This window comes from Zalophus californianus, chromosome 13 (assembly GCF_009762305.2).
Source record: "Zalophus californianus isolate mZalCal1 chromosome 13, mZalCal1.pri.v2, whole genome shotgun sequence".
Classification (NCBI taxonomy): Eukaryota; Metazoa; Chordata; class Mammalia; order Carnivora; family Otariidae; genus Zalophus; species Zalophus californianus.
Genome location: NC_045607.1, coordinates 88,610,758 through 88,624,298, shown reverse-complemented (window position 1 = coordinate 88,624,298; position 13,541 = coordinate 88,610,758). Strand labels below are relative to the sequence as shown.

The 13,541-nt window shown below is 41.8% G+C and overlaps 1 protein-coding gene across 1 annotated transcript in view; it reads right to left on the bottom strand.

The window, feature by feature from the left end:
- The window catches only part of SLC1A1 (solute carrier family 1 member 1), a 72,417-nt gene that overhangs the window by 36,067 nt on the left and 22,809 nt on the right, over window positions 1-13,541 (bottom strand). The window contains exon 2 of the mRNA XM_027616540.2: window positions 2,286-2,426. Within this exon, the coding sequence (XP_027472341.1) occupies window positions 2,286-2,426 (141 nt within the window). The remainder of the gene's footprint in view (window positions 1-2,285; window positions 2,427-13,541) is intronic.

The window sequence follows — 13,541 nt, the reverse complement described above, 5'->3', positions numbered from 1 at the left end:
GATCTGTGCTCCCGCTCTAGAAAGCAGCTGGGCTATGTGACCAGAGTGCTGAGGGTTGCAAATTATTCTCCTAGATTATGTGCAAGGCTGAGCTAGCACACAAAACAGCCAGACTGCAAAAATACCACCAGTCATTGACTGCCAAGAGTGGCACGTATTTCGACATCTGATATTATACGAGCATATTCATACATGTATTTTTACCTTTTGTTCTAAAACCCAGTTTAATGCATGAGTTTTGGATTCGCTGCCTAATTTGGATCAACTTTCCATACATTCCTCCATAGACCCAAGTTTTATTTATTTATTCATTTTATCTATCTATCTATCTTTGAGAGAGAGAGAGTGTGAGCGAGCAGGGGAGGGGCAGAGGGAGAATCCCAAGCAGACTCCAGACTCAGCAGCGCGGAGCCCCATGTGGGGCTCAATCCCACGACGCTGAGATCATAACCTGAGCCAAAATCAAGAGTTGGACGCTCAACCGTCTGAGCCACCCAGGTGCCCCCCTCCATAGACCCAAGTTTTAAGTGGTATTGATCATCAAGTGATTTATGTACCTTGTACAAATGCATGCAAAATATAGTATCGTATGTACAACCATGAACATTTGTCTTGGGAGAGAGTCCAAAGCTTTCATCATGTTCCCAAAGGAGCCTAAGAAAAGGTTTAGAATCTTGATGTGGAGAAAATGCTCAGGGCTTATAAAGGCAACACCTATGAGGCCAGGAGGTAACGTAAATGAGTGCAGTAGATGAGGTATGAGATGATAGGGAGAGGTAGGGGCCGTGTTATCCTCAAATATATTTGCTTCAACTAAACAGAGTCGTCGTCTCTCAGCTCCAGATCACTGTTGGTCTGTGGGGGGACATCGGTCCAGTGTTTCCTGATCTTAATTCTTTTCAGAGGAACCCAGAAATCTGGGCGGTTACACGAAATCTTCCAAATTTTAAATGCTTCTGATAATTTAAAGTTGAACAGATAAACAACTCATATGTGGTATAAACCACTGGCCTACTGATTTGGCCCCCCAGGTTGCAGGGCCTAAAAGAAGCCAGGCATTCCAAAACATAATTAAATACATACATAAAAATAATTAAATGCTCTTTTCAGGCTTGTAATAAGCCAAGAACACCAAGACCATTTAAGGACAAGGCTCCCAGGGGATTCTAGCCTGACTGGAGTTTGGCACTTGGAAAGTTCAATAGCCAAATCTATAGTTCTTCCAGCAATGCAGCTGCTGAGTGAAGCAGATCCTGATACCCACCCTTCCTTTCCCTGAGCCAATACCCAGTACTCTACATAGATCAGCCCCAGGTCTTTGTAGTGGCAACGGGGGGAAAAACATTCTAGAAGAGGACATGTCAAGAATCCTCTACTTGCATGATTACAGAAAACCTTGATTTTTTCAAGCTGACAACACTAGCAACTGTCAGGCCACAGTTTAGTTAATGCCAGAATTAAGATAAGTACAAGAAACTACGGAATGCACTGAGCAGCTTACCACACCCAGACAAATAACATTTTTGTAAGCCAAATTAATCTCTACCCCCAGAGGCGAGCTTGCTCTTTAAAGGGACCCTGCAATAGAGTGACCAAGAAGGGAAAAAGCATTTCCAAATCCAACTGTGTCACGAGTTCGGATTTTAAAATACTAGGCTTTTAAAATGTGGTGCAAACCCATCCTTAAACGTTTCCCACAGTGTATGGCTGTGAGTTTTCAGGGCAGGTATGCGGAGGCATGGAAGTGGAGTGAAGAAGGCAGAGAGAGTCAAAGGGCAGCCTCATTGCCGGGGGGGCAGCATGGCGGCAGTTGGGAAACAGATGAGTGAGCTACTCAAAACAACATCAAAACTGACACCCACATTTCGCCCGGGGACACTGGCTGACATTTCAGTGATCAAATATGTGGGCTTTTTTTTTTTTTTACGTCCTGTGCCCTGGATAGAGTTTATAATATGTTTGAAAATGGCATCTTCCTCCCAAGATATCACATGGCTGGCCAAATGAAGATTTGAGCAGTGGTGGACAGGGCCTTAGGCAGAGCCATGCCACTTTGTGAATAATAAAATAGTTCCACTCAAGCAAATATACACTTTCCAAGTAAGGAGTGTGTGTGTGTGTGTGTGTGTGTGTGTGTGTGTGTGTGTGTGTGTGTGTGTGTGTGTGTGTGTGTGTGTGTGTGTGTGTGTGTGATGCATCAAATGCATTTCAATTTTTTCCATAATTAGAACTTAAAAGACAGCTCCTTAAATAATCACAGAGAACCATCAGTTTTCTCAAGGTACCTGTAATCATGCTGGATATAATTAATGGCAAAATGATGAGTTTCAGCATCCTCATTAGGATTTCCCCGGGAAAAGCAAAGTAGAATTTCTCCAGACTAGAGAGCTTGCTGTATTCTCGAACCAAGACTCCTATGGTGATCCCTAAGAAAGATTGGAAAGAAGAAAAGAAAACCAGCATTGAGTTCTTTGTACATTTCTATGGAAAAATATCCCCCCACCCGAACCCCCACATTTTATTGGCAAGAAAAACAGTTTAGACGGTTTTCCACAATTCTGTAAATTTTATTTATTTTATTTATTTATTTTTAAGATTTTATTTATTTATTTGACAGAGAGACACAGCAAGAGAGAGAGAACACAAGCAGGGGGAGTGGGAGAGGGAGAAGCAGGCCTCCCACCGAGCAGGGAGCCCGATGCGGGGCTCGATCCCAAGACCCTGTGATCATGACCTGAGCTGAAGGCAGACACTTAACGACGGAGCCACCCAGGAGCCCCACGGTTCTGTAAATTTTAGACTTAGAAAACAAATCACATTTTATTTTTTTAAGATTTATTTATTTATTTGACACAGAGAGGCACAGCGAGAGAGGGAACACAAGCAGGGGGAGTGGGAGAGGGAGAAGCAGGCTTCCCGCGGAGCAGGGGGCCCGATGCGGGGCTCGATCCCAGGACCCTGGGACCATGACCTGAGCTGAAGGCAGACGCTTAAGGACTGAGCCACCCAGGCGCCCAAAACAAATCACATTTTAATGAACACAAAGTACACACTATTCAGTGAGTTTGTAAAAAATATTCTTCACGTGAAAATTTTTGTTTTCATTTTTCTCCTCCATTTATTATGACAAAACATCAAAAAAAAAAACCAAAAAACAACACCGTGAGAAGGAAAAGAAATTCATCATCTTTGTCAACCCAAAATAACTACTTTTGTTTTTACACACTCCCCTTAGTGTTCATCTACCTTAGGTATTTTACATTTTATTTTAATTTATTTTATTTTAAGTAATCTCTACCCCCAACATGGGGCTCGAACTCACCACCCTGAGATCAAGACTCACACGCTCTTCGGCTCAGCCAGCCAGGTGTTTTACATTTTATAGTTTACATATCAATGTTCATTTTTCTCATTTTCTCATAAATACTCTTTTCATGATAGTTTTATGACACTCTATTTATGCAACTTTTGTGATTTTAATACCAACATAAGGTTCTCTTGGTTTGATATATTTACATGTTGCTGAACAACTGTGCTGTCTAATGCTCTCTATTCTGTGTTGGCTATTTCTAGATGATGATGTGTCCAAATTGGCCTGATCAAGAGGCTTTTTATGAAGCTACTGAACCTGAGTACCTTGGACACTGAAGCTTGTATTTCTGTGAGTGTAGGGAAATGTTCAAAATCAAGAAATGTTACACAGTGGACCCCTGAACAATGCTGGGGTTCAGGGCACCAATCCCCACACAAATGAAAATCCACATATAACTTCTGTCTCCACAAAAACATAATTGATAACAGCCTGCTGTTAACTGAGAGCCTTACCCAGAACATAAACAGTCAATTAATGTGTATTTTGTATGCTATATGTACTGTGAACTGGATTCTTACAATAAACTAAGCTAGAGAAAAGAAAATGTTATTAAGAAAGTCATAAGGAAAAGACATTTACAGTGCTGGACTGCATTTATTGAAAAAGAAATCCGTGTGTATATGGACTCGCACAGGTTAAACCCATGTTGTTCAAGCTCTGAAAGCTTGCCTTCACAAGACGTCTACATGAATTCTTTCCTTGTGCTGGTTTTGGTAACTATAAATCACTAATTTTAAATATTTCTTACTTATTCTCTCCTGAACGGTCCCAATGTCTAACTGCCTTACTTCTTCTGACCCTCACACATTGCTGCTTTGCAACACCCCCTTTTATATTTTTAAGGATTTTATTTACTTATTAGAGAGAGAGAGAGAGCATGAGCAGGGGGAAGGGGAAAGAGAGAATCTAAAGCAGACTCTGTGCTGAGTGTGGAGCCCACTGTGGGGCTCGATCTCATGATCCTGAGATCACTACCTGAGCTGAAACCAAGAGTCAGATGCTTAATGGACTGGGCCACCCAGGACCCCCCTTATATATCTATATTTTATTTTTATTTATTTGACAAAGAGAGAGAGACAGCGAGAGAGGGAACACAAGCAGGGGGAGTGGGAGAGGGAGAAGCAGGCTTCCCGCCGAGCAGGGAGCCTGACGCGGGGCTCGATCCCAGGACCCCGGGATCATGACCTGAGCCGAAGGCAGACGCTTAACAGTAGAGCCAACCAGGTACCCCCTTTTATATTTTTTTAAATTTATTTCTTTTAAGGAATCTTTCCACCCTACCTGGGACTCAAACTCACAACCCCAAGATCAAGAGTCGCACGCTCTTCCGAATGAGCCAGCCAGGCGCCCCATCACACGCCCCATGTTTTTTAAACCAAGACATAAGATGGGCCGGGATGACTTGCACATGCTCTTCCTTCATCAGCCTCTGAGGATGATATGCAAATGGGAGATAAAATGGCTAAACAGCAGAAAGACTCAAGCAGGACCTCACTGAATCTGCTCCTTTACAAACTCAAATAATTAGTTTGTGAAAATTTAGTTACCCGGGCACAGTTAAGAACTCTAGGGCAACAAAGAGAGATGTGAATTATAATCAATACTAGAGTTTTCATTTAAATCCAGGTATACTTCCCATGTCCATGAGCAGGGCCAAATAAAGGAACCCCACAAGATACCTCTGTGTAGTGACCTTATCCTTGGTTGGTTTAATTTTATTTTCCTACCTGATCCACCATTGTCCTGATCTCTTTATTTGGGGCATGCATTTCTATATGTATTTCTGATCAGCCATTTTTAATTATTTTTGGAACAAACATATACAAAAACACTTCTCAAATTGTAGCCAAGACCAGAAAAAAAAAAAAAGCTCAATATCAATCCTGCTTGATTCATATTTCAAAACCTAGGGTTAAAGATTCCTAAATGGTTCAGAACGGCAAGGACTCAAAATATTTTCAGCGAATTTAAAAAGCACATTGTGCTCATTTCCTACTTAATAAATGCCTATGTTCAGCTGTCCTATATGGAACATACCTACTTTATGCTGTAAGGATACTCTGTAGTGTTCAGTGTTTAAAGAAACCAAACAGACATTCTCTCTCATACTCTTTAGGTTGCCTCAAGTAAATTTTTGGCTTGTATGTCAAAGAAAGCTCTGTGTGTAAAAAGAAAGGAGATGTGTCTGTGTTCAAAAACCCACCACAAAAGCACTCTGTTGAGTAGCAAAAGAACCCCAGGTGCTCCAATTTTAGGGTTTATATTACTAGCGATTAACTGTGTCTCTAATCACATCTCCATCCCAAATAAACACAGGGAAATTAGAAAGAAGTGTACTTGCTATTTTTCAGCCTTTATCCAGATAATGGGTTTTTATGGGAGACATAAAAGAGTCACCACAAAGAGCCATTTCAAAGCTATCAGAGGGACAAGCACCACGAATAGGTTATTCTGTTTAGTAACGAAAACTTTCTATCAAGTGTGTTTTTGAAGTTGAGTATCACAAGTTGTAATTTCTCCCTCCCTCCCTTCCTTTTTTTTTCTGAAAAGGAGGAGAATATAAATACCAACCAAGACCTGGAAAAGCATTTGAAAGATTTACCCTGGGCCAGAGATGCCATCCCAGAACCCTCAAGTGTTCTTGTAAAGAACTTCAGCCAGGAGTTACACCTTGTAAATGCACGTGTTTTATCTGGGTCTCAAAGCAGTTTGGAGAAATTGGATGCCTGATAAGAAAAATCAGCGGAAGATTTTCCAGGTCCCAAGATGAAGTCAGGATTTCACGGGGCACAGTGAATCTCTACCCTCTTCCAGGGCCAGAATGGTGGACTAGATTTAAGAACACAGAGGGTGTCCAGAGTCAAAGGCTGCTGGGAATACGAACCTGCCTGAAGGTACACGGGTCAGACCCACCTGGCAAGACCACTCCCAGAACTAGGGACGGTCAAGATCAAGAACCTCTCTGAATGGCATAGCTCTCCGGAGGCCTTGGGCAGGGCCAACAAGGAAGCCCAAAGGTAGAATTGTTATGTAGACCTCTGGAGCCCCAGAAATTACCAGGAAGTCATTCTCGGGCGGCTTTCTCTCGCTCAGGCAAGAAGATCCCAAGCAGGTATGAAGGCAGCTTGGGAAGAGCTCCGTGTTAGCACCACTGGCTCGAGTTCCGGCTCTGCCATTTACAAGGTTTGTAACGTGGGCCATAATTTTAACCTCTCCCATCACTGAGTGGTGGGATTGAAGGTACGGGGCAAGAGGCTTGGATGAGATGCCCTCAAGGTCCATGCTAAGGCACAAGATGCTGTGATAATCCCTGAGCGTTGGTGTCCTCAGCTTTAAAATGGGCTCATAGGGGGCACCTGGGTGGCTCAGTCAGTTAAGCACCTGCCTTCCCCTCGGGTCATGATCCCGGGGTCCTGAGACTGAGCCCCATGTCGGGCTCCCTGCTCAGCGGGGAGCCTGCTTCTCCCTCGCCCTCTGCCATTCGCCTTGCTTGTGCTCTCTCCCTGTCAAATAAATAAACAAAATCTTAAAAATAAAATAAGATAAAATAAAATAAAATAAAATAAAATAAAATAAAATAAAATAAAATGGGCTCATAGGACCTGTTCACTGGCTCCTAGAGAGCTGGCTGGGCCTTCCCCACTGTTCATGCTACGTGTATGAGGAAAACAGGGAAGGAAGAAACTCAGGAGGAAAACAATGAAGACCTCAGCTGGAGATTTCTTCTTCAAGTTCATGTTGTCTCAAACAATTGACAATCCAGTAGCCCTATCTTGGAAGAAATGGGGTGATTTTTTTTCACTCTAAGCTCATAAAAAATTATTGTTCAAGAAATAATTCTGGAGGGGCGCCCGGCTGGCTCAGTTGGTGGAGTCACAATGGGTGTAGAAATTACTTAAAAATAAAAGAAATAATTTTAGAAATGAAAATAAAAGAAAAAGTCATGTAAAATAATTTGTACTGACCTATCCTCCCCCTCCCCCACTTTTCAGGTTCTATCCAGCCTTTGTTCTTACGTACATGTGTTTTTTTATAGTTATAAAAATTAATCCGGGGATAGTAGCTGAATTGCATTTGAGAAAGCAGATTTATGAAAACAGCATTGTTCCTTTTAGGGTATTTTCAGAAAAGAGATTAAAATCTTCTGTGGTTTTTTTAATCAAAGCCCCAGAATGGTTCTCTGGTACACAGACTGATTTTGGCTTGATTGAATAAGAACTATTGGCAAAGGAAGAAATATTTTTAATTATCCCTGGACTAGTTATCTAATCATGCCATCTTGCTGGGCACCATAGTAGGAGAATTAGCAATACGACTTCTTGCCCTTTGGGAGCTCATCAAAGATGAACATTGATAACCAGAAAATAAAAAGTGTAGAATGAATAGTTGTGAACAAATGACTGCATGCATACACTGCGTAAGTTCTAACCTGTCCTTCCACGGAAATAGATCTGTTCCCCTCTCTTGTTTTCTTCCACAAGTGAGAGCTCTTTGCATGCATTTTGGCTCCAAACAGATGCCTCTGTAAAGCTTTATTTTTAAATCCTTAAAAAATGTATTTACGGCACAAGCCATATTATCAGAGTTCTACTGGAAATAACAAGTTCAAAAATCCAATCCCAACCTCACCAACTCAAATATATGCAAAGAGAAATTGTTTTCATTTTTTTCATATACAACTGTGGTTAATCATAACATGATTTAAATGAAAAATTGAAAAAAAAAATAACATAATGGTTAACAATTACCGGGTACATACTTTAGATCAGAGTCTATGCTAAGCCCTTCAAATGGATTATCTCTTGTAATTTTTTTAAATTTAAATTCAATTAACTAACGTACAGGACATCATTAGTTTTTGATATAATGTTCAATGATTCATCAGTTGCATATAACACACAGTGCTCATCACATCACGTGCCCTCCTTAACGCCCATCCCCCAGTTACCCCATCCCCCCACCCACCTCCCTCTCCACCACCCTGTTTGTTTCCCGGAGTCCAGAGTTATCTCTTGTAATTTTTAATGGCTGTATAATTATAGGGTTTGGGGGCAGTTTTTCACTGAGATAAAATTCACATAAAATTTATCATTTTTAAAATGTACAACTCAGGGGTTTTTAGTATATTCACAATGTTGTGCAACCATCACCACTATTTAATTCCAGAATATTCTCGTCACCCATAAAGAAACCCACACCCATTAGCAGCCACTCCCCAACCCTCCCTTGCCCCAGCCCCTACCCCCCACCCCCAGCAACCACTAATCTGTTTTCTTTTGATCTGTTGAATCTGGACATTTCATATAAACAGTCATACAACAGGAGGCTTTCATGATTAGTTGGTCTTACAGGTCAACTTCCCTAGGCTATGGTACCAGTTATTCAATAAAACATGGATCCAGGTATGGGTGAAGGTGTTCTGTAAATGTGGCTAACATCTACAATTAGTTCACTTTAAAGACTACCCTTGATAATCTCGCTGGTCTCATCCCATCAGCTGAAGGCCTGAGGAGCAAAAACCAAGGTTTCATGAAGAAGGAATTCTGCCTCAAGACGGCAGCTCCAACTCCCTGCCCGAGTTGTCCGCCTGCCCTGTGGATTTTGGACTTAAACAGAACCCGCAACTGTGTGAGCCAATTCCTTAAAATAAATCTCATGTAGATTTACACAGGAGATTCTCTTTCTCAGGAGAATCCTGACTGATACTGTGGCATGTGTGTCTGGATTCCTTCACTTAGTACGTTTCCAAAGTTTATCTGTGAATATTGTAAGGGTTTTGTTTTGTTTTTGGTATTTCTCACTTAACGTTATACTATAAGCATTTCCTTATGTTACACATCATCTTTTTTAAGTGCTGGATACTACTACTTTGGATGGGCAAGTTTCTTGACCACCACCCCACTGTTAAATATTTCAATTCCTCACAATTTTGTTGAATGTCATGGACTTTTCCTAATGATCAAAGGGGACAAGCATTAAGTATGATACAAAGGCTTGAGTTTACTGTGCATTTTCAGGCTCAAGGGAAGAAAGTACCTTAAATGCATTCTTTGTACTATCTAAATTCAAGAAAAAGCAAAAACAAGTGCACATTTATTAAAATCCAACTATATGCCAAGTCTTGTATTGAATGCTGGAGGATCTGAGGGGGAGGAGTTGAAAAAAGAATACAATTTTGTTATTACTGCAATAATAAACATTTTCCTTCATGGATGGATCTGTCCTGTCAACAGGAAATATGGTCCGCACTGCTTTGTCTATATTGATGACTGTTGACACTGAACAATCACTCTCTCCTCCAATTAAGAATTCAGTCTGGCTCAGGAAGTTGTTTTGATGAGGATCTGATAGGTTTCTGTATAATGTCTCAAGCCATGAAAATGTATCATGTCGTTTCTATGTGTTTGAAAACTTGACTTCCACAATATCAGTCTGGATACAGTATTTTGTAGCCTGCCTTTTCCTTTTGAGATTTTTTTCACTATGTGTTTGAGACTTATTCATACTAATACAGGAAGATCCACTCTAAGGATGTTCAGTATTCCATACCACACTCTTTATTTTGTTTTGTTTTCTGTATTATTAAATTCTGCTCTTACCGAATGATCGATTGTTCTTCTTTCTCTAATTTTGGAGTTGACGGCTTAGCACATTAGCTTGCTTGTTTCAATATAGGCATGTAAGGGTATACATTTCCTTCTAAATTATGTGTTTGTGTTCCCTAAGTTATTACACAGTATTTTCATTGTTGTTTAGTTCTAAACGTCTTCCAGTTGCTATTGTGATTTCTTCAAACTGTAAACTCTCTAAAAAATATGCTTATAAGTATCTAGATACATGAGGATTTGGGGGCTTTTAATATTCCTTCTCTTTATCTCTGTGATGCATTCTCATGGATTTTCTAGTACCTACTTCAGTTTATCCATCTTTCCTTCAGTTGCACTTATTGGGTATTTCATTCATTCACTGAGTTTTTTATTCCAGGAGCTCTAAGACTCATCTCTGGAAGTTACTGTATCGTTCTCAGAGTACCCTTCTATTTCTTAGTTTCTATTCATCTGTTTCTCTTTAATCATTTTTCTTAAAGATTTACTTATTTATTTTAGAGACAGAGTGCCCACGTGTGTGGGTGGGGGGGGTCAGGGGGAGAGGGAGAGAGAATCTCAAGCGGACTCCACACTGAGCACCGACATGGGGCTCAATCTCACGACCCTGAGATCGTGACCTGAACTGAAACCAAGAGTCCGACGCTTAACCGACTGCACCGCCCAGGCGCCTCTCCCTTTAATCATTTTAAACATACTTCCTATTCTTTCAGATTGCTGTATCATCTCCAGTTTTTGGAAGATACATTCTCTTGCTTGTAGTGTATATATTAACTTGTGTCATTTCCTTGTGTGCTTTGTAATTTTTGACCGTAGATTTCTCTTTTGGGGATGGGGGTGGCTTTCTCAGAGTAGGAAACCCATTTCTCTTTAGGATTTAGGAGTTTCAAGGTCACCAGGGCTGTCTTCCTGTTAGTTTTTCAGTGTAGGAAGTCAGCACTCTACCCACCCCCAAGTTTTTATTTAAATTCAAGTTAGTTAACATACAGTGTAGTAGTGGTTTCAGGAGAATTTAGTGATTCATCACTTACATACAACACCCAGGGCTCATCACAACAGGTGCCCTCTTAATGCCCGTCCCCAACCTTGTCCATCCCCCCCACCCCTCCCCTCCAGCAACCCTCAGCTTGTTCTGTATAGTGGAGGTCAGCATTCTGTGCTGGTGTAAATTTAGATCACATACCCAGTTAAGTCCACTTTTTAATTTTTCATAGATGGCCCTCTTCCCTGTTACTTGTAGCGATGGGCAGATGGCAAGCTTTCTTGAGGTTTTCCTGGGTCATTGGGTTAGAATTTTTCTGGTATTCTTTTCAAGAATAGGGCCAAATTTTGAGAGTCCAGGCTTTATGCAGAGGTCTGATTCTAGCTCCTTCACTCACATAGTCCAAACTCACATCTCTTCCCTGTATGGACATTAAAACCTCTGTAAGGCCTATAATTGGGTCTAGACCTTAGCATCACCTTTTTTTTTTTTTACAGTTTTCCAGTTTTGAGTTCCTTTTTTATTTCTGGCACATGAGGATCTTCCTATCTTCCTTCCTTCCTTCCTTCCCTCCCTCTCTTCTTTTTCAGATATATATTTTTTTAAGTAATCTCTATACCTAATATGGGGCTTGAACTCAAAACCCCAAGATCAAGAGTTGTGTGTGTGGGACGCCTGGGTGGCTCAGTTGTTAAGCACCTGCCTTCAGCTCAGGTCATGATCCCACGGTCCTGGGATCGAGCCCCGCATCGGGCTCCCCGCTCGGCAGGGGGCCTGCTTCTACCTCTCCCAAATAAAGAAAATCTTAAAAAAAAAAAGGGTCGCATGTGTAACCAACTGAGCCAGACAGATGCCCCAGGATTTTCCTTTATTTCTTTTGAGTCTGGGTTTGGCTATTTGGAGATGGGTGTTATATTTCTGTGTCTGAGACAGTAGGGACCAAACCACATGAGCTCAACAATCATACCACTAAATGTTACAACATCTCCAATTATTTCTTTCTTTTCTTTCCAATATGTCCTCTTTAAGATGGATGAGGGAGCCCATAAAGATTAAAGTTGAAAGTCCCACAGTATATAGGAAAGATCTTGCTATATTAAAACATCCATTGCTGTTCCAAGTAGTCCCATGTACCCTCGTGGGATCAATTAAGCCAACATTTACAGGCCACCTAATTCCTGCAACACATTGCCCAATAGGGCAATAGAGATGAGAATAATGCATAATCAAGGGACCTTTAACCTACATGATGAAATGAGGCATATTAAATCACGTGGGACATCTTGAGGGAAGAAACAAATTCAGGACCAACTCTTTAGGAGACAGGCTCTGTAGTCAGATGATCTGTGTTTAAACACTGGCCTCACCATTTTATTAGCTGTGTACTCTCGGGCAAAACATTTATCTTGCTGTCTATGCCTCCATTTTCTCACTGTAACAACAGGCATAATAAAATATGCCGAGTACTGCAGCCAGTACTCAGACGGCACCAACATCACATCAGGCGAAGCCCGTGGAAGCCAAGAGAAGAAAGAGGAAGACTGTTCAGACACAGACTGAATGACCATGTGAGGCATGCAGCAACAGGGGGACGGACATGAACACAGGCTTCCCAAACTTTGATGTGCTTATCAATCACCTGGGGATTTTGGGTTTTTTTTGGTTATTTTTTTTTTTTAAGTAGGCTCCACACCCAGCGTGGAGCCCAATGTGGGGCTTGAACTCACAACCCTGAGATCAAGACCTGAGCTGAGATCAAGAGCTGGACTCCTTAACAGATGGAGCCACCCAGATGCTCCACCTGGGGATTTTGTTAAAAGGTAGATTCAGTCAGTAGAATCATGTTTTGAGTAGTGAAGGGATAAATGAGCCTGGCAAGGGCACCCCAGGACCTTGCCAGTCATGGTGAATCCACCTCGACACAGCAGAAAGATCTGCGGCCAGCCCCAAGCCCCAGCACAGTGAGGAATGGGCACGAAGTGCGAGCAAGTGGAGCTGCTCCCTTCGCAGAGACCCTGAACACACAACTGTCCTCGCTGACTCGTAGTCTGTCTCTTAGAGCCACCTTCTTCAGCTGCACTTCTCCCCTCCCCATTCTGCCTCAGTTCTGGGGTGCAATGGCTTCTATAAGGTGTGCAGTGATCAAGTCATAGTGGAGCCCGGATGAGAAAGAACGGGCCTTCCCCCAGCCACCAGGAAGCTTCCAACCAAGCTGCCTCGAACATGCAAACTCATCCTCACCAGAAGAAATGCGCTGGAATGATGGGTGACTGAGGGCGGGGGCAGCTCATCCGCCCCAGAATTTTTCTCTAAGAGCAAAAGATAAAAATCTAACTTAGAAGCAAAAGCACAGTTTCCATCCCACCATGGATAAAAATGCCATAAACCCTCAAGCTTCATGACTTCTACCATTGAAGAAGATGGGGACCATGACTTTCTCAAGGTGTCAGGAAGACTCATACATGACCTCACTATCAAAACCCTGGGCCCACAGAATGCTTCCTTTTAACCCCAAACCCCACTTTTGAATATAAGTTCGGTGACTTTCCAGACACTAATAACTGAATACGGGGTAGGTCCT